General features: G+C 43.0%; 1 protein-coding gene across 5 annotated transcripts in view; it reads right to left on the bottom strand.

Moving 5' to 3' along the window:
- The window catches only part of RALGAPA2 (Ral GTPase activating protein catalytic subunit alpha 2), a 374,428-nt gene that overhangs the window by 203,076 nt on the left and 143,770 nt on the right, over window positions 1-27,582 (bottom strand). For all 5 annotated transcript variants that reach the window (XR_009458933.1, XM_019491013.2, XM_059720247.1 and 2 more), the window contains exons 17-20: window positions 18,937-19,074; window positions 15,326-15,423; window positions 12,949-13,036; window positions 12,623-12,799 (exon numbers count right to left, since the gene is read on the bottom strand). Coding sequence is in view for 4 of the 5 variants with exons in the window: in XM_019491013.2 (XP_019346558.2) it covers window positions 12,623-12,799; window positions 12,949-13,036; window positions 15,326-15,423; window positions 18,937-19,074 (501 nt within the window). In the remaining variant the exon portion in view is untranslated. The remainder of the gene's footprint in view (window positions 1-12,622; window positions 12,800-12,948; window positions 13,037-15,325; window positions 15,424-18,936; window positions 19,075-27,582) is intronic.

Genomic DNA, 27,582 nt, shown 5'->3' with positions numbered 1-27,582 from the left:
AGGTACAAGTCGATGATGTTCATACCTTCACCTTGCATAACAATCTTTTCTACTATTAAACAATATGCTCTGAACACTAGGCACTGAATGTACTTTTATTATTGCTGACACTCATCCAGAGAACATGAAAGGGTGGATGGTTTGGAATGAAGAGTCACTTCATTTTGAGTCAGCACATCTGCTGTTGGAGGAAGTAATATGTTTGTCAACCTGTCCTCCAATGTAAACTCTAGAAACCAATACTGTCTCACACATATGGCTATCTTATCTCTCTGAGCTCTCTTGGAGGCAAAGGAATTGATGGATAAGCATACAATACAGCATGAGACCAAAGTATAATAAATACATTTCACAGAAATCTTGAACTCAACTCCTTTCTGGAACAGAAAATTTAACTTTAATTACTCCTGTCAGTCACAAATCAATACACTGATGGATTTACTTCCCCTTCCTGGAAGACTGAATGAATCACTGAATCATATATTTTCCATTTGTGCTTTGTTGAAAAGAGCTTGCTAGGATAATATGCCAATGTCTGCTGCAGACCTGCCATGCGAACTGCTGTAAGCATAACACTTTATGCATGAATTCCATAGTTGTACTGTTCTCTTGCACAGGAGAAGCAAGTGTGCCCATATCTGCCTATTGTATAGGCAACTCAGCCCTTTTATTGTCTGTCATGATATAAATGGAAATTTTATGAATCAGGTAAGACCTATATGCAAGCTTTGTGAACTGATATCATATGTGCGCTTTTTTTTTTTTTTTTAAGAGCAACTTCTCTGAAGCCCGTTTTCATTTTACTTGATGCTGTTTAAAATTATAACATCAAGCAAAATGAATGGTGTCGTGCAATAGATAGACCAAAAAGGGTAAAAATTTTGTACTGGTAGTGGTTTGGAACTACTACAAACCATACAAAATATTGGTACACAAGATGTATGGCAATGGGAAAGCAAACATCCTGAAGGTCGAGAGTTGTAAAGCTGATCTAATACCTGGAGTTTTAAGTATCATACTGGACCCTACTGAATAAATGAAAGCATTCAACATTCTGATATCTAGGACAAGTTTCCACTTCCTTTATTCTTGGATATGATGAAATAAAATACATGACCTTCCTTTGTGTTGCAGAGGAACTTTTTCTATAGCTCGGAGAGAGAGAAGAGAGTGCAAACTTACTTCTCTGCTCAAAACACCTTTTTAAAAGGGTCCCTAAAAACAGACAGGGGAGGGGGTTGGAGCACATACAGCATGGAAATGATTTTTTTAATGAATTGTAACAAAGTCTGATCTACTTGTCTGTCAGTAATAGTGTTTCATGAAGAGGAAGTTTTCAAAGGGTACTGAAAGAAGAGGGGTAAGAGCCAAAGAGCTTACTGCTCTCATTGGCTCCCATCAAATAATTGTTTACTGGAAGATTGACAGATGAAGGTAGGAGTCACTGGCAAAAACTTGGGAGAAGATACTCAGAGTTCTCTCTCTTATGTACTTAGGAGTAATTTCTTTTTATTGCAGTCATATACCCTGCCAAAGAACATAGAACAGCACGAGAATCCTTCAAGAGCAGAGGGTATTTGTTTTCAGGCAGAATAAACTGGAGCCCCGAATGGAAGATCCTCCATTTTGGGAAGGTTTTCTCCTTGGAAAACCACTTAGGCACCTAATAGCTGGAGTAGGATTTGGCCTAAATGGAGTCTACTTGGTTGGCAAAGGGGGAGGAGGGTGCAAGGGTTCTGGAAGAGGTGCAGATTACGAGATCTGCCTCAAGATTTAGGAGAGAAACAACATGCTTCCTTGGAATGTTCCTGCTGGAGCTTCTGGAAGAGGAAGGCTTGACCAGCACAGCGCAGAAGCAAAGAGAAGCCAAACTTGAAAAGGCATTGTTCAACTCCACGGCTGATGCACAGGCAGGTTACCTAAACCCACATCGTAGAACAGCGGTTCTTAACTGGGGTATCGTGAAATCCTTTTAATGGTGCCATAGGGTAAAAGGTCAGCCCTAACAAATTACCCTAATAAATTAGTTTTTGAAATGGGGCGTGTGGCAGAAAGCCACCTTTGTCTCTCCCCCCAAAACTCTGCTCTGTGACAATTTGATTAGGATGGGCCCAGCAGAGGATACATACCTTTACCCTATCTCTTTAGGTAACCAGAGCTGGATACATTCCTGAGGGAGGGAGGAAACCTGCTCCCTCTACCTATGTGACTAGTATTACATACCTGGGTGAGGGGCTTGCTCTCTGGTGGGCTAGAGTCTGCCCGGCAACTAGTGATGCATTTCAAATTGGTTGACTGACTGCCAGCAGGTGCTGGCCTCCATTGGACCAGGTAAATGAGGTCACAAGGGCTATATAAGTTAAAGACTGCCCAGGAGGAGGGGGCAGCAGCCATGAGGGTGACTCAGGGACAGAGACGAGCTGTACCATCTGAAACTTGCTCTCTCTCTCAAAACTCATGATCAAGGAACTGCCTGCCTCCAGAGGGAATCTCCACCTGCCTCTGGATGATACTTGTGAGTAAGCGACCTGAGATCCAACTAGATATATAGCTTGCAGTAACTCAGATGTGTGATCAAAAGGCTACCCAGCCAGGGGAGTTTGCTCTATGGGATTTCTCTGATATCGCTGTACCCTGTATCCTATTCTAATCCTACCCTCTATAACCAATAACGTTCTCCTTTGTACCTATTGTGGGAGACTTATTGGGAGTGGGTCTAGATTATGCCTTGGGGTCCTCTTGGTTCGGTTGACTAAGGGAGACCATTACTTGTGCTTCCGACTGAGAGAAGCATCCCAACTTCTTGAAGTGAATCAAGTACCCTTGAGGGCTACTAGACCTGTGTTTCCCACGTGTGCAGAGCCAGAATCAGTCCAGAGCCTTGGGTGGTGGCAGTGGAACCCCCAGGCTAGCGGGTGTGCTCCAGGAAGGGGGTCAGCCAGAAGTGAGGCACCCCCAGGGAGGCACTCGGAGCCTGGAAGGTGGTCGGGCGCAGTGAGGTGGGTGGCTCAATGCAGGAGCGCCCCCTACTGGCCCACCACATGGTGCCACTAAATTCAGAAAGGTTATGGAAGGGTGCTTTGAATCTAAAGAGATTGAGAACATGTCCAAGAAGAACCACATTGAATAGTGTAGGACAGTGTTTCCCAACCTTTTACATCCCATTGCACACTTACATAGATAAAAAAAAATTGTGGCACACGCCCCCTCCCCCTGCCCCCAACAGATGATATGGCCGCTACCGCCACTCACTGCCCCGCAGAGTGCAGGGGGTGGCGCGAGGCACTGGCTGGAGCCCCGCCCCACCAGGAACCACGGCCCCCCAAGAGCATTGCAGACAGAGCATTTATTATTTATTTCTTTTTGTGAGACTTCCAAAATTCCATGGCACACCTGTTCATGTCTGACTGCACACCGGTTGGGAAATGCTGGTTTAGGACAGGGGTATCAAGCATATGGACTATGGAGCGGCTTAATCCATCCTATCGGGATACCAGCAAGTCACTGGAAGCTGGGGATGTGGCCTGCTGCAGAATCCAGGGCCCTTGGTGTATGGAGTGATCAGCACCAGGAGGGCAAATAAGGACTGATACAGTCCTGGCTGCCCTCTGGTAGATTTGTCAAGCAAATGTAAAAGATTAAAAGATTTGGTAGCAGTGGTCAAGAAGTTGGGGCCACAGCAGTGGTGATAGCACCATTGCTGTGGCCCCAACTTCTTGACCACTGCTACCTCAAGCACATGCCCCATGCTCCGTGCCCTGTGCCAGAGCTAGAGCTGTTGCCGCACCACAGAGCATACAGTAGTAGCTTCAGCTCTGGCATGGGGCACGTGGTGGGAGCCAGAGCTGCACCACATGCCACATACCCCATGCTGGAGCTGCCATCACTGCTGTATGCCCTGGGATGGATTCAGCATGCAAGGAGATCTGTGATCCAAATCCAGTACAAGGCACAAGGTGAAGTTGACACACCTTGTCTAGGAGAAATGCTTTCAGCCTCAGCTCCTTAGGTTTTCAGTGTCTCTTGAGAAATGCACTTAACATACTTCATTTACAAGTCCTCTAAATGAAAGACAACTACCTGTGTGCTGCCACTAAATGAAACTGCTACCTTTCAAGACAGGCAATATTTACATCCAGGTGATTTAGGGCAAGACATTTCAACAGCTCCACAGAAAGAAAAATATATTTTTTTCCTAAAAGGGAAGAAAATACAAGGGGCTGGAAATTCCAGCACTTTCCTCTAGAGAGCCATTACTTCAGCCAATTACTTCCCTTAAAACTAACTGAAACAAGTAGGTGCTTGCCCCCCACCTAGTTTCCCTTCTGCAGTAGTGGTGATAGGGAAATAAATGAATTTCAGATGATCCCCCCAAGCTAGATTCTATACATGGAAAATTGTAACAAATTATAATTTGCTATGTATATAATCTAGAACTCGTGGCTGGGCCAAAAGTTGAAGTTGTTTTGTATTCAGGTAAATATGGTAATATCCCTTATAGTTCCGTACAAGATCTTATGAAGTAGGCAACACCCGAAAGCTTGCCAAAACAGATTAAGCCTGGTGAAATTCATTTTTTTTCTTCCCTTTGTGGGGTATTTTCATGTACTATTGATCTCTGCTTCAATTTCTATGATACAACAGAATACAACAATTTTTATTTGAAGTGCAAATTTTCAGTCTGAATGAGGGAGATGCTGTCCAGCAGCACGTTCTGAATAAGACTTTCAAACAAATATGGAAGGGGAGGGGAAAAATGAATGAGACCTGAAAAGGCTGACTGACATGCTACAATGTCACCACCTTGGATGGGCAGTTAAGCACAAGGATAAAGACCAAATTGCTATAGCTAATTATCAAAATTGTAATAACCCAATTCAATACAAACCTTGAAGTATTTTAATAAAAAATACTGAAAGGTCCCTGTTAATTATATACCTATCCTTTTTATGAAATCAGAATATTAAATACTGAAATAAAAGTAAGCTGAATACTCAAATTATAATTTGAAAACTGTAAGAAAATCTTCAGTTAGTGGTGTCTTTTTATTGCAACTCTGAATATTGTTCACATGTGAAACCAACATCACATTACAGTCCAATCATCCTCTCCCCAACTGTACACAAATTAGGGAGTCAAATCAGGATTCTCCATAGTGGAATGCTTGGAAGGAGAAATAGAAGCTCCTCTTTCATACTTAGTCTCTCAGAAGCTTTATGGTAAGTGAACTGTGGGGCTAGGATTCTATGATTGGGACAAAGTGAATTTAGGGGAAGGATGCTGAAATGTTGCCTACTCTTCCAGACTCAACAAGAGCTGCAAAGGATTATTAGCAGTCAGATTATCCTACATGTCTTGTGCAATGAAGCCCTAACAATAATTTTGGGACAGAGATTAGCAGTGTTGAAGACAGCTGTGGTCTGTTGTGAGAAAGGTACAGCCCAGAGAACTTGACAGACAAAACTGCAAATTTCAGAGTTAGTCCTGAAATACAGTAAGGATAGGAAGGTGAAATCCTCTCCCCTTTCTGCACAAAGGCTGACACTTCAGTTCTGACAATACAAATTAACGGTAGCTCCTTTAATTGGAGCTGATGCTTTCTAGCATGTCTAATCTAAACAGGATTTAAAAGTTAGGTGTCAATATTTAAAGCAAGGCAACACTTTCTAAAAGTTAGAAATGTAGTTATACACAGCAAATCTGTGGAATAATGACAACCTGATTTCAGTATTTGCCCTTCTAGTCTATGTTACTCATCAGATTATTTTACATAATTAGTTTTCTTCTGCATGTGCAAAGGATAGATTTCTTGTATTATGTATGAAAGAAAGCTACCAATTTGCCAGCTAATAATACCTGACACATATTATATTACAATCTCCCTTTTGTACAGATGACAACCTGAACTACTGAACTGGTTGCATTGATTCATTGCATAAGTAGAGTTTAAAAGAAGAACTGAATATATGGAATAGATAACCCTGAAACAATATAGTTTTCCATAGAAATTAGTCTACCAGAAAATCTTATTTTACCAGATTGCTATTAACATCAATGACTTATAAGTATTAGATAAAAAGGAACCTTTACAAAGAATGAAAAGAATACAATAAATAATCATAAATGATATATCCCAATATGTCAAAATTATAATAATAAAAATGAAAATATAAATTACTTGGACATGGCTTCCTGAAGGTGTTACTTTTATTAAGCACATATTCTAATGCATCTCCAAAAGACATCAGAGACTTCCATAACATTAGAGCACATGCACAGTACTCTGCAAAAACATCAATAGATAAGAGATACATCTATCCCACTGAAGTCAATACAACTATTGCTACCAACTTTAATGGAGCAAGGATATGAAACATGCATGGATTATAAAAGAGTATAAATACTAAACTGCAATTAATCGTCCCCTGCAGCCTGACTTCGTAAATCTCTCTCAATAATAGGAGCCTGTGATTCCCATTTCTTATTCATCATTAATACAAAATGCTTGGAAGTAAAGACTCCAAAGGGTTAAACCTGGGAAAATAATCTTGAGGGGAAAAAACTGCAGAAGGTACATGCAGGGAAAAAAGAACCAGGACATAATTTAAAAAAAATATAGTATCTTTCTAATCTTCAGTAACTGTGATCTGTGAAAGTGGTAATGATGTTTCTATTTGAACAAGCACAATAGATGGGAAATCAAAACAATAAGGCTGATACTCCTATATTCTTTGACATCTTTGGAAACAGATTTGTACAGTTACTTGCCATACCTTTTTTCCTTTTATGCCATACCAGATGATATACAAATTAACCACTGTTTCATTCATATTTTTATAAAAAAAGACAACTATCAGAGATGCTCAGAACTTTTTCTAGTAATCTTTCTAGTTGCAAATCCTTGAGTGCATACCAGGTCTTAGCAGATGCAAATCAAAAAGGGACTATATTATTGCTGCCTTTATAGAGACTGTATTAATGGGAAATTAATATAATAGCCTCTAATAAAGTCTAGAATACAGGTGTTCATTTTTAGCTGTGGAAATTTCCCAGAAATTTAACAGAAATCCTTCCAGGAAAAGGAACAGTACAGGCATTCAGCTTTCATAGATTCACAGATGTTAGGGTCGGAAGGGACCTCAATAGATCATCGAGTCCGACCCCCTGCATAAGCAGGAAAGAGTGCTGGGTCTAGATGACCCCAGCTAGATACTCATCTAACCTCCTCTTGAAAACCCCCAGGGTAGGGGAGAGCACCACCTCCCTTGGGAGCCCATTCCAGACCTTGGCCACTCGAACTGTGAAGAAGTTCTTCCTAATGTCCAATCTAAATCTGCTCTCTGCTAGCTTGTGGCCATTGTTTCTTGTAACCCCTGGGGGCACCTTGGTGAATAAATACTCACCAATTCCCTTCTGTGCGCCTGTGATGAACTTATAGTCAGCCACAAGGTCTCCTCTCAACCTTCTCTTGCGGAGGCTGAAAAGGTCCAGGTTCTCTAGTCTCTCCTCGTAGGGCTTGGTCTGCAGGCCCTTAACCATACAAGTGGCCCTTCTCTGGACCCTCTCCAGGTTATCCGCATCCTTCTTGAAGTGTGGCGCCCAGAATTGCATGCAGTACTCCAACTGCGGTCTGACCAGTGCCCGATAGAGGGGAAGTATCACCTCCTTGGACCTATTCGTCATGCATCTGCTGATGCACGATAAAGTGCCATTGGCTTTTTTGATGGCTTCGTTACACTGCTGACTCATGTTCATCTTGGAGTCCACTAGGACTCCAAGATCCCTTTCCACCTCTATGCCACCCAGCAGGTCATTCCCTAGGCTGTAGGTGTGCTGGACATTTTTCCTCCCTAGGTGCAGCACTTTGCATTTCTCCTTGTTGAACTGCATTCTGTTGTTTTCTGCCCACTTGTCCAACCTATCCAGGTCTGCCTGCAGCTGTTCCCTGCCCTCTGGCATGTCCACATCTCCCCATAGCTTTGTGTCATCTGCAAACTTGGACAGAGTACATTTCACTCCCTCATCCAAGTCACTGATGAAGACATTAAAGAGTATCGGTCCAAGGACTGAGCCCTACGGGACCCCACTGCCCACATCCTTCCAGGTCGAGACCGACCCATCCACCCCGACTCTCTGGGTGCGACCCTCTAGCCAATTCGCCACCCACCAGACTGTGTAGTCATCCAAGTCACAGCCTCTTAACTTGTTCACCAGTATGGGGTGGGATACCGTATCGAAGGCCTTCCTGAAGTCTAAGTATACGACATCCCCCCCTCCTCCTGTGTCCAGGCGTTTCGTAACCTGGTCATAGAAAGAGACTAGATTGGTCAGGCACGATCTGCCTGCCACAAACCCGTGCTGGTTTCCCCTCAGCATAATTTCTCCTGCCGGGCTCTCACAAATGTGAGCCTTGATAATTTTTTCAAAGACTTTGCCAAGGATGGAGGTGAGACTGACTGGCCTATAGTTGCCCGGGTCCTCCTTCCTCCCCTTTTTGAAAATGGGGACCACGTTGGCCCTTTTCCAGTCCTCCGGGACCTGGCCCATGCGCCACGAGTGTTCGAATATTCCCGCCAGTGGCTCTGCAATGATGTCGGCCAGTGCCTTCAGCACCCTCGGATGAAGCTCATCCGGGCCTGCCAACTTAAAGGCATCCAGTTCTTCCAAGTGACTCTGCACCATCTCAGGGTCTACGCATGGAAGTCTGGCGCCTTGCTGCTGTCTCTCTACAACCCCAGTGAGAGACTTGTCGTGCCCCTCACTTAGGAACACTGAGGCAAAGAACTCGTTGAGGAGTTCAGCCTTGTCCCCCCTGTCCGTCACCAATTGTTTCTGCCCATTTAGCAGGGGTCCTATTCCTCCCTGGGCCTTCCTTTTACTCCCTATATATCTAAGCTTACAACTGCCTCCTTTGCCATTATGGGAAAAAGAACAGTACAGGCATTCAGCCTGTCACTGCCTCCTTTGCCCTGCCCCCTGCACATTCCCCAAACAGAAGTGATTCCAGTCTGGGGAAGGCATGGGGAGCAAGGGCTGCTCCAGCCCTCCCAGTCCCTGGGGACTGGAGTTGAGCAGCAGGGAAATAATCGGCAGCATTACCCCATTACTCCCTGCCCTCCTGGACCAGATGGAGGAAAGGGAACAGCAGCAGAATCCCTCCTGCCTATTCCCCAGACCAGGGTGTCCCATGTACATGTTATGTGTAACTGATTTTTTTTAAATGATAATTCTGAGGCAAATAATTTGAAAAGATTGCATAATGTTCCTCTAAACATTTTTCCAATATAGAATTGTTATTATTCTACATCCCTTCTCGGCTTAAGCTACATATTCAAAAAAAGAACAAGCTAAGACAAAAGCCACACATTTAAATTAAGAGAGATAAAAACAACTTTTGTTAAATATTTTTAATTAGGTGTTCCTTTGCATATCTGAAATTTAAATAGTTGGCAAACTGAAAGAGATAATCAGCTAGATTTTCTAAAGTGCCTGAGCTTTTGTCTGCAGAGTAAAAATTAGAAAAGTTAAGCTAAATCAAATTAAGGCTATTAATGTCAAGTGTGTTCAAACAGGGATTTAAGGTGGTTTATCGAATCCACTTTCACCTTTAGTTAATTCAAATAATCCACTTGAGTGTCCCTGGCTAGAAAAGCTCCAAGAAATTTGAAATTTTGAAATATGAAACACAATGCTCTTATCACTCAGGCATTTCTGAAAATCTCACCCCAAATATCAATACTATTAATCATTTAACCACTGTCTAAATTCAAGATCAAAATATTATTACCTTATAAAAATTTAGTATGGAGAATTCATAGAGAGATTTTTTCAACTGTGTATTAACATGGACCATCAAAACTCATGGATTATTATCTATAAACTCAGTTTGCACACCAAGTATAAAATACCCTTTCTAAACAGTATCAAGTTTCATACATGCTAGTGCCAGTTTTAAGTAAAGTAGACAGAGTTTCTTAGCTTTCAAACAATACTTTCTGGGAAATGGCGTTTTTTGCGTTATGTTTTACTGGACTAATGTATAGTTCGGTGAGCTGTTATACAAGGTTTTGGGCATCAGGTGCCCTTCCTCAGATCTAAGCTTAGACCTTAGGTTTAGATTTGAGAATGGGCTCTGGATGCCTGAAAACTTGCCCATTAGTTTTGCCAACTGTACATAACCCGCGTCCAGACGAGCATGCACATGTGGTTTGTGGCACCGCACTCCTAATTTACAGCTCAGTGCCAAAATTTTACAATGGGAGATCTCTGTGTTAAAAAAAGCACCGCTAAAAAAAGTGGCATGGCACACGTGGCACCAGTATGTGCCACCCGAAATGGAGCCTGGCCAGCCAGAGCCATGCTCTGGCTACAGGCCAGACTCCAAACAGTGAGATCAGTGCAGCTGCTGCCCCAGGAGGCCCCCAGGACCCCAAGTAATGCTGCTGGGGCCAGTACAGGTGCTGGCCTCAACTTCTCTTACCCCACCTGGGTCAATATGTGCCACTGCTATTTGTCCCATGGAAAATGTGTGCCCCTGCACATGCACACTCATCTGGATGCGCTCATAGAGGCCATTACAAAAAATCCTCGTCTATCGTATAGTTCCTGGAACACCACAACTACAACAACAATCCAGACCTACAGTGCTGTCTCTCTTCCTCAGCCCTACTCACTCTTCCTTCATTTCTAAATACATATTCAGGAAGAGTAACAAAAATATAACATAATTTCTGATAACTCCACCTGATTCAGAGGAGAAAACATTTTCTATTCCTGAATTCTCTCTTGATAAATTATCTAGTTAATTGCTACCATAGCTCAAAGTAAAAGATAATCAGGCCCTCTACATATGCAGATAAAGGTGCAATGGGATCTAATTAGCAATTCACACAATTGCACCTCCTGCCATGCTACATGTACATGGCAGGAGATGCATATGTGGGATTGTACATTAGATCCCATCACACCTTATTGCCAGTGCAGGGGGAGCCCAGGATCGAGCTTCCCCTGCACTACTAAGAAGCAGTCTCCCACAGCTGGGAGCTCCACACACCCCAGTTGAGGGGTGCCCAGCCACAGAGGTGTCCTACACACCCCTAGAGCTAAAGGATCTCTGTTGCAGCGATCCCATCCCACCCCTGGGGTGTGGGGAACCCCCTGGAGCCAGAGGATAACCACAGGGCCTATGCCCCATCCTTGGCATGTGGGGAAACCCCTGGGGCCAGAGGATTCCTGCAGGGTGATTTGCCTACCCTGGATGTATGGGGAAACCCCCAGGGCCAGAGGATCACTGAGATCCTCCAGCCCCAGGGGTTTCCTGCACCCCCAGAGTGCAGGGTTCCCCTGCAGCGAACCTCCAGCCCAGGGGATTTTCCGCAACCCAAACTCCAGGGTTTGCCTTACAGTGATTCTCTACCCCAGGGGTTTCCAGCATCCCAGAGCTATAGGAGTCACAACAGCCACCATCCCCCAGGTCCAGGGGTTTCACACCCCTCCTCCCCCCCAAGCCCTAGGGATGATGGCAGCCATCATCCCCTAAGTCCAAGGGTTCTGTGTGCTCTCGGACCCTGGGGATCCTGGCTGGTACAATCCCTATGGTTTGGGGGTTTCACTCTGGCCACCATGCACCTGTGTGGCTGGGAGCCCTGTCAGCTGATGGGGCTCCCAGTAGTAGGGGAGACCATGTTACACATGCAAATTAAGGCTCAGTAGGAACCAGCTATAAAGTTAGTACATATTTTTTTTATAGCTGGTTGGGGCTTTTTATCATGTGATAGATACTTTGCACTGATCTCCAGTTAATTGTGTAACGTAGGTGGTCTCCAGTTAATTGTGCAATACCTATAGTGTGTAGAGGGGACCTCAGAGTGTCACAAAGAACCTGGAAAGTAGCTATTCTCTATTATTTATTAGTATTGTCTGACATTCATAGGCGACACATAGGGTGGACATGGGAAGCATGTGTCCCCCCTAAAATTGGCCCTCGCCAGCCAGGGAGTGGGAAGTACCAGTCAGTGTCCCCCCTGAGAAGTGCTGGCGGCATTTCTGGTTTGCCACTGGCCCTCCTCCTGGCGACTGGACACTGGGGGACACCCCCTGTGTCGGCAATCGGCAGTTGATGCTCCCCCAGAGCCAGAAGGCACCGGTCGCCCATGCTGACATTTCTTCTATTCTCTTTTTTTTTTTTCCCCTTTGACTCCCATTTCATTACCTGCTCTCTATATTTGCTGGGTTAGTGACATTGCTTTTCATTTTTTTTGAAAGGTGTTATGTCTAGTCTTGGGAATCAGATATACTGTGATGAACTGTAACGTACATTCTTTGAGAAGAGGTTAACATCTCTCCTCATCAGTATTAGTACTGTATACAAGGTACCATTAGTATAATTTCAAGCTTAAAAATGAGACATTATAAATAGGTAAAATATTTTAAATTAAAAAAAAAGAACTTTGACACTAGGCTTAAATTTCATGTCAGACATTCTCATCTACTTTAAAAATAAATACTGTTCTACAGAAGAGTGTATAAGCATGTTGAGTAGTATAATTTCTATCAGATATATTTCCACTGTTGACATAAAAATACATGATCAATTAATTACTTTTTACTGAACATTAAGTACCTGTTAAATTTGCAGCATCTGAAGGACTAAGCTGCAGCCAATGACGTACATCTGGATCAGCACAAACATCTGTGGTTGTATTAACTTCATGGTCTTCTTCACATGTTTGCCAGGGAAGCAGTGTGATGTCTACTTCATTATTGTAGCCAAAGGATGTGTCACTACTAAAACTTTCACCTAAGGTAAGCAGGAATTTGTAAGACACATGCACTACAAGAAATATACTGTAAAATCAGTAAACAGTACTGCATCTTTGATTAGTCAAATTACCATGTCATCACAAATTACTACTCCACTAGTAAAGTATCTAATATCCTAAAACTCACTCTTTTCTCTTTCCCTGGGACTTCTGTGAGACTGCAGGTCTGTTTTCAAATCCAATTCAGCTGGACTGCTGCTCCTTCGCACTAAAACCTTCAGAGAACACAGTAGCAAATTGTATTCTTTTCAACTTATTATTAATTTGAAAACTGCTTTATATTCTATTAGGATTTCATTTATGAAGATGCAAATCATTTTAAACACAAATATTACTGTAGATTAATTACAACCTAGTCAGGATATTTATAGGCAAGTACTGAACTTCGCAATTTCCTCAAAGTGCCAAGGGTAAGGACTCTAGCATGTGTTTTGTTCCTATACTCATTTTCTTATAAACTTTCCCCTACCTTTAAACTTACCTACAGTAATGAATAATATAAATAGGGTTGTCTTAAAACTTCATCCCATGTTTCTATTACTCAGTGTGTTTGGGGCACCTATTGAAACCTTTGCCTGGCTTTCACACACCTTTTCTGAAAATCTGAAGGGTACTTCTGAAGGGTATGTTTTTACAAAAGTCCCTCCCAGTTATGGCAATGAAGTCAACCCAATGGATGGTAACAAGGATCATCATGGATCAATATCTAAAGTCTCACACACACCCTGTAATAATAATGCCAATGTCTTGTATCAGAAACACCACAGTCAATAAGCAGCACTTATTAGTATATAATTTCCAAAAATATTGACATTTTCCAGATTCTGCTTTGATCCAAAGCATTCAAAAGCTAGGCACTGATGCCATCTTCAGGTAATTTTCTATTCTAATATGATATACCCCTGGCCCTCACCATCGACCTTTGGTTTTAAATATGGCGGACCAACTTTAAAATCAACACTTCTTATAATCCCATATAGTCTTTATGTGTTTAAAAATGAGGCAATAAAAAAGAAAAGAAAAAAAAGAATTAACTATTGGCAAAATAGTATGTCAGTTTGCTCATTATTATTAATTAAATGAAGAGAAATAAAACTCCATGTTTATGGGATAGAAGAAGGATGGAAGAGTTAGTTGCCAGGGGAACTTTAGCTCTAAATTTCCTAGATTATGTAGATGTTAAAGTCTAATTTTAAAAAGTATTAATGCAGGGTTTTTTATTATTTTTGTTTTATATTTGCAATGAGTTATCTTAATTTTTAAAAAAGGAAATAAACCAAATATTAGAAGAATGTAACAGTACCTGATCCATTGGCTAAGCCTTATAAATGCTTTTTTCCCCTACACAGGCTTAGGAAATCAAAGTACATCCACACCCAGGACAGACAAGATCGCATTTCCCTGGACTATCTTTCAAAAACTTGTGGCTAGAACTAGTTTTGGAGTGAATGGAATCAAAATAATGTCTGAGTATCATGCAGCTATCTGAACTTTTTGGAAAACTATATTCAGTTTTATTTTTCCCATCAAATTGATTCCAGGGTGAGGAATAGTCAGAAAAATCTGGCAAACAAAAAATGTCGAGTTCAGCACTGGTTCATATAATATGCAACAAAAACGGCCCGAAGTTCATTTTCAGTTTGCAAAAAAAAAAGGGTGAGCAATATGAAACTGATAACAGCATCGTTAATTAATAGTCAGCCACTCCCTCATCCTCAGCCTCTCAATTTGCTGGTCATTGTTTCACACAGGTCTGGATCTACCTCCCTTCAAAGTACTTGGGATTTATTCCTGAATGGCTAAAGAAGTCACTGCAAAGTGAAGCCAGGCAACCAGAGAAGAACTAGGGATTCAAACTGAAGCCTTTCACGTTGCACTGCACTAGCCGTTCCCTAAATATCTCCAATATTTGCAATTTATTTGTGCTGTTTATTCAAAAGTAGCATTAACATTTAAAAAGTCTGTGCATCAGAATGCTGACATACAAAAAGTTCTGAAATGCAGAGCTGAGTGTGCAAAGTGTGCTGAGGGAAGCATTTCTCTCAGCACTTCACAAATCATCAGATATTTATTCTGGTACTATGTAACTAATATAAATTATTTATAAAGAGAGTTATGAACTGATTGTTTATATTTTATACACTCATATGTACATAAAGAAGCTGAAGAGGGTAACTGACAAGAAAGAGTGAGGGGTCAGGAGCTGCTGTGGGTATGAGACTGACCCTGACCTAGGCTCCAGATCAGAGTTAGAGCCACAGCAGCCACCAGCCCCAACCTCAGACTTTGTATGCAACTCTAAGATGAGCCCCCCCACACTGACTGGAGGGTAAAAAACTTGTCTTAGATTCAAGTAAATAAGGTAGTTCATATATTTAACAGCTAGAAGTTTAATTCCAATTTCTGTATCATGAATAGAATCGACAAACGCTTAACATTTTTGTTATTCTTTCCAAATGTTTTATGAATCTTGTCAATAACCACTTTCTCTACTTCTGCCTTACGTGCTGGGCTTCGTGTTCTTTCTTCATATATCCCTTATTTTCCTGAACAGATTTGGAGTCTGAAGAACTTAAATTCTGCGTGCTCTCAGTCTTTTTCCCTGTGGAATACATATTGAAATTGTAAAAAGTAACCTTGTCAGAGAAGAAATACATGCACTCAAGGAAGTGGAGAAAATGGGAAAATAATTATAAATGCTTTACATTTGAGTCTTTAGAATCTTTCCACGATTTATGAAGAAGTAGTCCACTATGACATACTATATTGCAGGATTGTTATTAATTCATTTATATGGTTCAAGTGCACAGTATATGGAGAATCCCCTCAAATAATGCAACTCACTGAAGAAATGGGACTATAATAAAATGTTAAATGTGATGTACAAAATGTAAATACAATGCTAAATACTGGAAATAGGAAGTAAAGCATCAGTTATATATATTTGCAGTAGTTTTATGTAATCTTAAACCAAATTTATTTTTACAAATTAACTAAAAAATTACATGTTTGCCAAGGAGAATATAGTACTTGTTAAATATTTTGGTATGTCAGAGGTGAAAAATGAAATATTCCCCATAGAACAAACATTATATAGAGTGGTTATACAAGATTCCTAGTATTTTTCCACTCAAGCAACCTGTCTGAAGATACTTTTTCAAACATAAAATAGGTAAAATACCACCAGACAACCCATTGATGTCAAATAAATTAAGTAAGGGAATCAAATCTCTCTCAATTGTTCAGTGTTCATTTAATAAATGTAGCTAAGAAAGTCTGCTCAACTGTTCTCCACCTTGGTTGATGATTAGCAGTACAGTCGATACATTCAAGTTAGTATCTACAATTCACCAATAGGTGCAGAAATATCAAAAGATACAGTATTCGTGTGTGTCTATCATATCATCTAACTCTGGCAAGAGTTCAAATTAACACTACCATGCTATTCCAGTACAGAACAATGCAGTGATAGCTTTTGTTAACTGTAAGAAGAAAAACATGTTAATTAGGCAAATTAAATTTAAAAAAAATATTTAAAATAGGATGATAAACATGCATGACTTACTTAGACTTCACCTTTCAGTGATGCTGAATAACATGCTACACTACCTGGGGTAGGCTAAATACACTCCTGTTGCCCAAAACAGACAGCTGATATTGCATCTACATTTTTATAAGATATGGCTTCATCTATACCAGAGGTTTTCAACATTTTTAGCCTCAATAACTTTTCTGAATTTAGTGGCACCATTGAAACTCACTGAGCTAGAAGCTAGCTCGTGCTCTTGCGAATAATGGTGCATAACGTCACTCCAATGTTCACTGCTCTTTCCCCTCCCTGGCTCCAGTCTGCACATGAGAGGCAAGGGCAGCTCTGCTGCTAAGGCTTCTTCTCCAGGGTCTCACAAGCTGATGACTGAAGCCACCTTCCTAGAGTGGGGAGGGGGCAGATGAGCCAGGTTGAAAAGTGCAGCTCCACAGTCCCACATTTGCCAGTCTACTTGTCCACAGGTGGCAGAGAGCTGCTTAGAACACGAGGGGAGCAGCCTCTAGAGGGGCTGTCAGAGGGCAGGGAGGGCAGCAGCAGGAGTCCCCAGAGGAACAGCTATGGGTGCTGCTTGTCCACAGGATGATAGGGTGGATAAAGGGTTACCTCCTTGCACAGTGACCAAGCATTATGGCTGGCATTCCACTTGATCAATCCTCTATATCAGTGGTGCTCAACCTTTTGGGTAAGTACAGACATTCAAAAAGCCAAAGCCTGAATTGATGCAATCTTTGCAGGTTAGTCTATGCCCGCAGTGGCTCAGGCCGGAAGCTGGTGGGGAGTGGGGGTGGGATGGTAGAGCTGCTAGAGCGAGCCCTCCCTTCCCTTCCACAGCGGCCAGGCCGGAGGGAAGCTGGGCTGAGGGAGGGGCACGGCTAGGCCCTGGCAGGCCAGAGTATAATTGGGTAGGGGTTTAAACCTCCTCCCCAGCCTGCAGGGACCCCAGCCAGGATGTGCCTGGAGGGGGAAAGCAACCCTTGCCAGGCTTTTGAGGGGCAGGGAGAAGGAGCGTAGCCAGAACCTGGCCCCTGGCCAGATGCTGGCCTGCCATGGCTCCCTAAGGTGAAGGGGGCAGGGAAGGGGTTTATTCTCCCCTCTCTCCCTAGGAACCCAGCAGGTCTGCCTTGCTGGGGTACAGCAGCCCCTGTCAGGATCCCTCTCCTCTTGCTGCTCTGGGGGCGGCGGCATGGGCAGACACCTGCCTGGCATGGCCCCCTGAGGTGAAGGGGGCAGGGAGGGGGTTTGTTTCCCCCTCCATTCCCTTTCCCACCAGGGGACCCCAGCCAGGGTCTGCCTGGCCAGGGGCAAATAGCAGAGGCAGCACCTGGGGCTGGCAGACCTCAGTTGTGGTCCCCTCATGGGAGAGGGGATGGAGGGGGAAATAGTGTCCCCCCGGCTCTCATTACCTTAGGGGGCCATGCCGGGCCATTCCTGGCCATGCTCCCATCCCTGGTGCTGGAGCAGCAACAGGGGAGAGACCCCGACAGGGGCTGCTTCATCACTGTCAGGCAGACTCCAGCTGAGGTCCCCCGAAGGAGCAGAAGGGGAGAGGGGAGGGAGGAGGAAATAAAACCCCTCCCTGCTCCCTTTATCTCATGGGGCCATGCTGGGCTGGTGTCTGATCCTGTCCTCACCCTTGCTCCAGCTAGAAAGCAGAGGGGTGGGGCCAGCCCTGCTCTCCGGATCAGACAACACAGCACAGCCCAGCCCAGGGCTGAAAAGCATGCAGGGGGACTCTGATTTAACTTAAACCAGGAAGGGGTCTGGGACAGAAGTTCCACAAACCAGTTTGACTTCAATCAGTTAAGCTGGATACTACATTCAACCAGGTTTTATCTTAAACCAGTTTTGGCCATTTTGAAACTGGTTTATGTGCACTGAACTTCTGTTCTGTTACAGGTTTAAGCCAGTTACTGATCACTTAAACTGGTTTGTGTGCAATGTCTGTCCCTAACCTTTGGCTCTGTGAGCTGGATGAGTGGTGTGGAGTCCATGGACTGGATGAGACCCTACACACCAGGGTTGGGCCAACATGCCTGGATCAGGCCCCACATGGCCTCAGCTAGTTCTACACCATCTCTGCCTGGCCCTGAGTACTGAGTCCCGGGCTGCCTTCATTCAGCCCCATGGTCCAGAATCAGTCCCTGTGCACCCAGTATAGATAGCATGTGGGGCCAAGGTCCTTGGACCTCCTCATGGGAAGCCCCATTAGTGCCAGGGGCTGTATCTGGGCCATGGGCCAGAGGTTCAGTATCCCTTGCCTGTATCATTAAAATATCTCAGAGCAAGTGGTTAGGAATTGGCAGTATTATAACAGAAGCATGTAAGCACTTCACTGAAATGAGTTAAGAAATAAAATAATATTTCAAAAGCTGAAAAATATGACTTAGTGAATGACTGAAAATACAGGCCATGTTGTTCACAACTGCTTATATGAGCAGATATTATGGCAACAATACATTTTCATAAAATAGCAATAAAACTTTTGTCTCACAATTCACAAGTGTAGCTTAATGAGATGCCAAGACAACTTAATGCACTATTTCTCTTATAAATCATGACAGTTACCTTGAAAAAAATCAGAATTAAATTGGTCTGTAATATCTGAAGTGCTACTGCTTCGAGTAATTTGTTGATCCTGGTCTGTAAATGGACCACTTGACTCTGTCCCTGTGACATTTTCTGATGGCAGAGATTCTTCAACTTCTGTAAGTATCAATTAAAAACATGTTACAAATATTCTAACACTATTCACACATGTGCTTCCACCTAATCTAGACAAGCCATACAATAAACCAAATATTAATAAAACGTAAATATTCCAAGACTAAAATGAAAAACATTAGTTTAAAAAATGCTTTATTGAAATTATATTAAATTTGGACAGATGTCTAGCAGTGGCAGAAATAAAGACTAATCCACAGAAAGGGAAATGAAATTATTATTGGAGGCTCAGAATGTGTGATGAGGGTTCAGAGGGGTGGCAGGAAAACAGATTTAAAAGAATAAGCCTATTTACCCTGGAATTAAAAAAGAAAGAAGATATGTAAATAAGTAATATAAAAATGACCAGTTTGCTATTCCCATTTACCTCACCCATAATGAAAAGAAACATCTAAATATGCAAGGTGTTTATCAAACTATTTGTATGTTATATCTTTTCTGAGTTATTCCACTCATTTCAGAGGACTTGAGTCAAACAAATAAGAAATCTCAAGCAGTATTATACATTCCTATAAACCACAGCATCGAGGAGTAGACTATTCCCTCCATTCCTCGCTTCCTCCTTCACATTCTGTACTCACACCTAAGTTTCTCTGAAATGACCAGTACTTGCTACTGGCAGAGAGTAGATAGTGAACTAAGCAGGATTCCTTCCTGAGCATTCATAGATACACTTAAGTCTGACATCTATCTCCTGCACTTGTTAGGACAGGGGTTATCAACGTACAGCCTGCAGGCTGGGCTGGCCCATGGAGCTACCGGATCCAGCCTGTGGAGCCAGAAGGTTTTGCCTCTGCCCATTCCATGTTGGGATTCAGCATCTGGAAGCTGCGCCCGCATTGCTACTGCTTCTCTTTGCTCCCTGATCCCCAGCTGCAGTGTAGGCACAAATTCTAGTTGATGAATAACTTTTGGCTGTGCCTGTACTTTAGCCAGGAATTGGGGAAGCAATGAGAATGCAGATTCAAGTTGCCTGGCCCCAGCCCAGTTCCCCAGCAGCTGGAAGCTGCACTGGTGCTGCAGCCAGGGAGATAGGGTGGGGAGAAGCAGCAGTGAGAATGCGCTTCCCAGCTGTCTGGCTATAGCGCAGTAGGGGTGTGCGAAATGGGCCATATTCGATTCAGATTCGGCCTGAATCGGGGACAGCGATTCGATTACTTGATTTGGATCACTGTCCTAATTTGATTCAACCGAATCCAAATCTGAAGATTCGATGCTGATTCGGAGAATCAGCGATTTGGCCATAGACACAGCTTTAAATGTTTTTTCTACATACCTTGAGGTACCAGGCGTGGCTTGTGAACACTGCAATGGTGGGGTGGATTAAGCGTCCCATAGGAGTGTGGGGGGGCCCCCCACGTGGTCGGTGGTGCACCCAGAAGTGGACTGGAACTACTTCCAGTCCACTTCTCGGTTCACTGCCAAGTGCACAGGGGACCCCCCCCACCCCCCTCTGGCTCAGTGATCAGCCGTGGGGGGAACTGGGGTGCCCCTCCAGACCCAGAAGGCACTACTCTCCAAGGCAGGGGGGCAGGGGGTACCCTGCACGCTCCCAGGTGAAGCCAGAAATGGACCAGAAGTGCTTCTGGTCCACTTCCGGGTCCACTGTTGAGTATGTGGGGGACTCCCCCACGTTCCCATGGGATGCTCCATCCGCCCCAGCATCTCAGCATTCACGAGCTGCCTGGTACCCTGAGGTATGTAGAAAAAACATTTAAAGCTGTGTCTATGTCCAAATCATCAAATCTTTCCGAATCTCTCCAAATCGATTTGGAGGGTTCTGATTTTATTGCAAGAGATTAAAGGATCTCCTGATTTGATTTGGATTCGGAGATTCAGCCTCGAATCAGACTCAATCTCTGCCGAATCAAATCAGCAACCAAAGCTTTGCACAGCCCTACAGCGCAGCCCCTGTCCAGCTGGAAGCTGCACTTGAATCCCTGCTGGGGAGCAGGGCTTGGGATAAGCAGCATTAGAGCTAATGCAGCTCCCAGATGCCTGGCCCTGGCACAGGTTCAAGCAAACCCTCTTGCTGCAGATGTGCCACCGAAGCCACCAAGCCTGCACTGGACTGGAGCTGGGTTGTTCTGGCCCATGGCTTGAAAAGGTTGCCAGCCCTTGCCGTAAGAGGCAAACAAAGTTTGATTCTGGGAAGGGACAAGGTGAGCAACTTAACTGATAGAGACAAGACAGAAAAGAGGGGGGACTGGAGTATTCCCCCTTTCTTCTTATAGATCTCCTTATATACACAAGTGTAGAGTTATATCTACCACTCCTGGAAGACAGACAACAACAAGGCTCCACCTAGTTTAAGTGCATCAGCCAAGTCCCAGGCTCAATGGCAAGTGCACTGGCAATCAGACAGATTGCTAGGACCCCAGCTTCCCCATGCACATGATAGAAGGAATGAGAGGCCTTATTGTTCTGAGACTGCAGACAGAGCTCCAGAACCTTCAACATCCTTTGGGCCACAGGATGCTCTTTTGAGCCCAAACACCCCTTTCTGCCCTCAGGAAGCTCATTCATTCATCATTAGCAAGAACTGAATCATTCACTTCGAAGCTCTACTAGGTTGAACAGTCTAGACCAGAGGTTCTCAAACTGGTTCGCGGACCACTACTGGCAGTCCATTCAGGCAGTCCACAGAAAGGTTGCAGAACAATCGAAAATATCTGTACTTGGCCCTGCACTTGATTTATTTTTTCTGACGAGGGAGATCAAGGCTGTTTTGACAATGATGAAAAAAAAAGTTTATTAAGTGGTCTGCTGAGACCCTCAGCAATTTTTAAGTGGTCCGCGAAAAAAGAAGTTTGAGAACCACTGGTCTAGACAGCTTTATATAGGTGTCATAGCATGCAGAGAGCTGGCTATCAATACCTGTCAAATCTGATGAGACTCCTTGTACCAGGAATATGGCCTAAGAGACCCCAATTAATGTAGCAGGTTCGTAAAGGACAGGAACTCTCATAATAAGCCAACTAAAGTAAGTTAGGGCATCCTCTCTGGCACAAAGGTTGTCGACCTTTTGCAGCTTCCATGGGCTGGATCTTGTGACCTGGCTCCCTGCTGTAGGCCACAAATCTCTGCCTCCTAGGATGCCCAAGCTACCTATGCTTACTCTTGCCACTGATCCCAGGCTTCTCTGCAGTGAGGGCAATCACAGGCAGAGCAGCAGGAATAGCTATGGAGGGGGACAATGCAGATGGGATAGGCAGCACAGTGCAGCTGAGCACCTCCCAAACCCCCATGCCACCCTTGGGCCACAGGTTGCCAACCCCTGCTCCAGCACATACCCTGAGGCTTTTAGCAGAATTAAAAGTGAGTCACCAAGACAGTATTTCTTTCTGTGCACAGGGATTTCTGGATGAAAACATGCTTTCTATTATTTTCTTACTTAATTGCTATATAACATTACCAATACATTGTTCAGTTTTATGATGCCAGATTCTTTTTATTCATAGCACATTACCAGTTTCAGAAAGTCTGAACAATAGTGAATACACATGAAAAAAAAAGTTGAGAAATTAAAATCTTGCAAAAAATAAACCAACCCTTCATTCTGACATTTTCTCTCTCATTACAAGGCTAAACAAAAGCCATTGCTTGAGAGTCTTTTAGGTGATCTACCTTTGCTGGGAACCCCCCCCCCTCCCCCCCCAATAACCAGTTATAAGAGACAGACAGCTCTTGGGTTTCACTGTTAGGGCCCCTCTAGAGCTTCAAGTAAAGGTGTGATAGCATCTGATGCATAATCTATACTATCACGCCTCCTGCCAATGCCACATACGCATGGCAGGAGGCATGACTGTGAGATCTAGCATCAGACCCAATCATGCCTTATTGCCAGTGTAAAAGGAAGGAAATGAAAAAGAGAGTAAATAAGAAAACGCAGCTTCTGTGACTAACTGCAAAAAATCTTAGGAATGGCACGGGACACTAATTAGCCACTCCCAGAATACACAATGGCATTTTTGTTTGCTTTTCTGGTCACAGGGCCAGTTGAATTTAACAACCTTGCATTCAGCAAATAAATACACTACCAGTACACTAGTGTAACTTGTACCTATATATCATTGCTTCTTACTTTTTAAGGTCACAGCTAAAAAGCCTGCATGATTTGGTTTGTCTGGGTAGGCTAAACAGAACTGTTATAAAAACACAAGGCAAAGAGACAAAGAAGAAAGATACAGTGAACAGAATTTGAGTGAAGAAAATAGAAACTGTCACATAAGAAAGAAAAGGCTATGGGCCCAGTCCTCAGGCTGGATCAGGCTCAGAATCTCCCCTGACCTCCTCCCTCATGGATCCAGCACACATTGTTCCCACTCTAGGACCCATGCTGCACATGGTGCCTGTTCTGGCCTATTCAGAAGTGGATATCACATGCGGCATGCATTCCAGGACCTGCACACAGGGCCAGTCCAGTGTTCTGTGAGTCAACTCGGGCCCAGGGGCAGCACCAGGGACTGGATGATGGGACTCTGTGGGCCAAATTTGGCCTGCAGGCTATATCTTTGATGCCTCTCATCCTGGGATAGCTGACTACTTCATGAAAACCAGTTCCCTGCTACCTAATGGCCAGGCATCATAATAGCACCTGCTGCAAACAGTTAGCTTTACTTCAATGCAAAATCTGGAGCAAGTTACTGAATTTTAAACACTGTTTCCATAACCTTAAAGAATGTACACAAGAGTTAGGTGCTTAATTGCAAATTTAAATCTGGTATTTCCTGACTTTTCAATCTTATCTGGTCCTTTAATGATTTTTAATGTAGTTTTAAAAAAAAAGAACCTTGTTTATCAGTTCATTTTATTACTCAGGATCCACGTCCACTGACTTTACCTGTTTCCGTGTTGCTGCTTTTAAACATTAGGAGCAGTAACAGACATCCACTGTTAAGCTCAATATCTGGCTCAAAAGCAACTGACCATCTACCTTAAACAATCCTGAGATCATTTCCCACAAGTAATCCAGGCCATTCCTGGAAGCTCTCCTAAGCTTCCAAGTTTTGCCCTAGCTTGCCACTTCCCTACATATTCAGTACTCAGCCAAGCTAACCAAGATGGGTGGAAGCAGAGAAAGTGTGCCTGTAGCCCTTCTGCATCTCACTTCCTGTCTCAACTGCCTGTAACAAAAACAAAGCAGAGAAGAGGCAAAGAAAGGATGCGATTCCTGAAAGGCTCATAGCTTTTTGTTCCTCTCCAAAAGAGCTCTTCCAAGAGTCAAACTGCTTCCTCCTAATCTTTGCATGTACAGAGTTTAAAAATTATATAGTGGGGTAGGGGCAAGCTTATGTCTCTGAGGGCAGCTCTTACAGTTGCTTCAAACAGGTAGAAGAGCATCAGAGGAAGGCACTGGGGTTAGTCAGCTTATGAGAAAGATCCAAAAAACATCAGCTTAGGAGGGACAGCATGCCAAACTCCTCTTCTGCCTGCAGCAGTCAGGCTAGAGATAGGATACAAGGGACAGACATCTCTTCCCACAAGTGGGATGTGAAAGCAAGTAGATTTTCAAACTTAAAAGACACCTGATTGTTAAAGTTGAAAAATAAAAGTCACTAAGCATGCAAGTAGGAGAAAGCCTAATTTCTGATTCCTGCTCTCAGGCTAATTACTGTTTTTTTAGACAACAGCTATCTACATTAACTTGCATAAGCACTCAGGAAGAAGAGACTAGAATCCAGGAATCCCCTCTCTCAGCTGAGTGCCTCACACATACAGATGCACTCTGTATGGCTTGCTTTTCTTCTGGCTTTGTGAATCTCTAATTCTTTGCTGCACAGTAATCTAGCTTCAGCAGAAGGCATGAAGGGTACCACCTTTGGGCTACTGATTAGGACATTCTCGTAGAAAATGGAATATGTGGGTTTGAATCCCTACAGGCTGCTAAAGGAACTGAGCTTGGTCTCCTGAGTGCTCTAACCTCTATGTATTATGAAAAAGCCAGGCATCACCACCACTTTCTCCTCCTCAGATGATGATGATGATGATGGTTTTAAAACAAGTGATCTCTGTTCAATTCTGTCAAAGAATACTTGTAGTTGTCTGCTTTCAAGAGTGGGTTCCAGGCTTTGAATCTTGAACAGAGGTATTCCTGAAGCCCTGATTTAGGGGCCCAAGTTCCAGGGAGAGATGGGAAATCAATCAAATCCTTGCTTTCCTATTAGGTCAGGGGTGGGCAAAGTCTGACCCATGGGCTGGATTTGGACAGCAGTGGACATCATGTCCCAGCAGGCCCTGCCTGCAGGGCTGGGGCAAGTCTCCATGGATACCCCACCTGCAGCTGCAAAGTCACAGTGAAGTCACGGAGACCGGCCTAGCCGCAGCAGCAAAGCGCATGGCAGGGCAGGGGGCTGCTCTGAGGCCGCTGGGATGTTGCAGCACTGTAATGTTTAAGTCCTTTCTTTGGAAGCTCCATAGTCAGTGGTGCTCAATCTTTTTTTCTGCCTCTCCCCCACCCCCTTCAAATGGGCCAAATATTAAATCAGAAATGGGCGGAGGACTGCACAGAGCGTTTGAGCTCACTAGCATGTCAGTATGGCTCCTGCCAGAGCTTAAAATGGCAGTGAACTGTCTGAGCTCGCCAACTGTCTGCACAGGCTCTGGCCACACCCAGGGGGTGAAGGCTCACAGGCCATAGGTTGAACACCACCACCCTAAATGTAAACACCTCTGAAAAAACTAAACCAAAAAAAACCCCAAGTGTTCAGAAATGGTTCTAATAAATCAAGTTATTGAAACATTTAATAATGGAGATAAATATTTCTGCATAATGAGAAAACCATTACAATCAGATACATTTTAGTTACTAGGGAAGACACAGCTAAACAAACTGTAGTTCAATGTCAATCCTTAATATTCAAAGTGAATGAATTAAGAATCGTTTGTGGTATTCCATGCATCTCAGCAAAAACAGAAAAAATCCTAAAATTTATTACGTTTAAATAATTTTTGGCTAGAAAGCAGAGATAGAAGGTTTCTTTTGTTTCCAAAATCAGGATCACCAAGAATTATTTTTTTTATCACAAAATATCCACAATTTATATTAATCTCTAAGAAGTGACCAATGGATTGAGAGGAAATGAGATTTATTATCAAGAAGCCTTGACTGACTGCATTTTTCCAACACGATTCATTCTGTTGCTTTAGGCCCAATCATCCAAGCATTCAGTTAGCTTTAACACTATTTCCCCTGATATTGATCCGGAAAAATCTTTTTTTTTTTTTAAAAACAACCCAACACTTTTGTCCTCCTCTTCCCTAAAATGGTAGTCCATTGCGGCAGTGATTACAGTTCCATTGATGAAAAAAGTTACCAAAACTACTTAAATAACCTTTCTTTTTAGTCTAGCCAAATATAATAGGGAACAGAGACTTTTATTAATCTTATGAACAAACAAGAAGCATTTTCCAGTGATTATCAAATGTTATTTTAACAACATAAGCTGTTATAAGGCCAACAGATAGAGGTCAGTATAAAAAATACCAAATGCATGCTATTGTAGAATAATTAAAAAGACAGAAGGAAGATAGAGACAGCAGTTTATAAAATATTAAGAACATTTAGATACAGGATGACTTTAAAGTACAGTACCTGAAAGCCTGTGAGAGCAAGAAGTGTAAGAGATACCAGGTAAGAGAGAGCTCACAGTGTGAAGCAGAAGAGGTACACTTTTAGTGGTTGGCAAAGCCTCATAAAGATGGACACAGTTGCTGATAGACTGGCTTCGCTTAGCTTCCAGGGAGAAATAAAGTAATAATAATGTCAGAAAACACAGTAAAATATCTGGATTTTTCTTAAGACATTTGCTGTGTCATGGCAAAATGGAATGCAGCATATATCTGAAAAAGCTCTGACAAAAAATACAATATTCAGAAACCACCATGAAATTATTTCTCATGAAGTATATGTTTAATGTTGTTAAAAGTCTACCATTATCATGTTGGAATAAGCTAGCATACGATGTACACTAATCAGCAAGATTTTGTGATCTACAGGAACATAAAGTATTACAATACCATACCTCATCATAAATCTACTTGGTCATTTAAGACATGGGACATCTTACCAGCTCTTCCTCTAACTGTATAATTACTATGTACCACCAGTCCATCCTATCCCAAATCTTTCCAGTTTTTAGTTGTATTAGATAACACAAGGGAATTTTTTTTCAGCCAAGTGTTCACCTTAAAATAAAAAATAGGGAACATCATATTCAATAATTTCCTTTCTGTTAGTGCGGTCTCCCATGATTGAGACATATATGGCTTCTTCTTTCTCTCTGTAATGTTGGAGGTGGTTCAGTGCTGTAACACACCCCATCATGGCCATACCCCCTTCTATGCCCACTGGACAATTCCTTCCAAAGCAGCACACAAAGTCTGAGGATAAATAAACCATAATTTCAATGCTAACCAGTAAACTAGTAGGCAAACTGGCCTGCTATACACATATGCATAAAAATTAAGTTAAGTTTTCTCCCTTGGCTA

The sequence above is a fragment of the Alligator mississippiensis genome, chromosome 1 (assembly GCF_030867095.1).
Source record: "Alligator mississippiensis isolate rAllMis1 chromosome 1, rAllMis1, whole genome shotgun sequence".
Taxonomy (NCBI): Eukaryota; Metazoa; Chordata; order Crocodylia; family Alligatoridae; genus Alligator; species Alligator mississippiensis.
The sequence above is the reverse complement of the archived record's forward strand: the minus strand, read 5'-3'. Positions and strand labels throughout refer to the sequence as shown.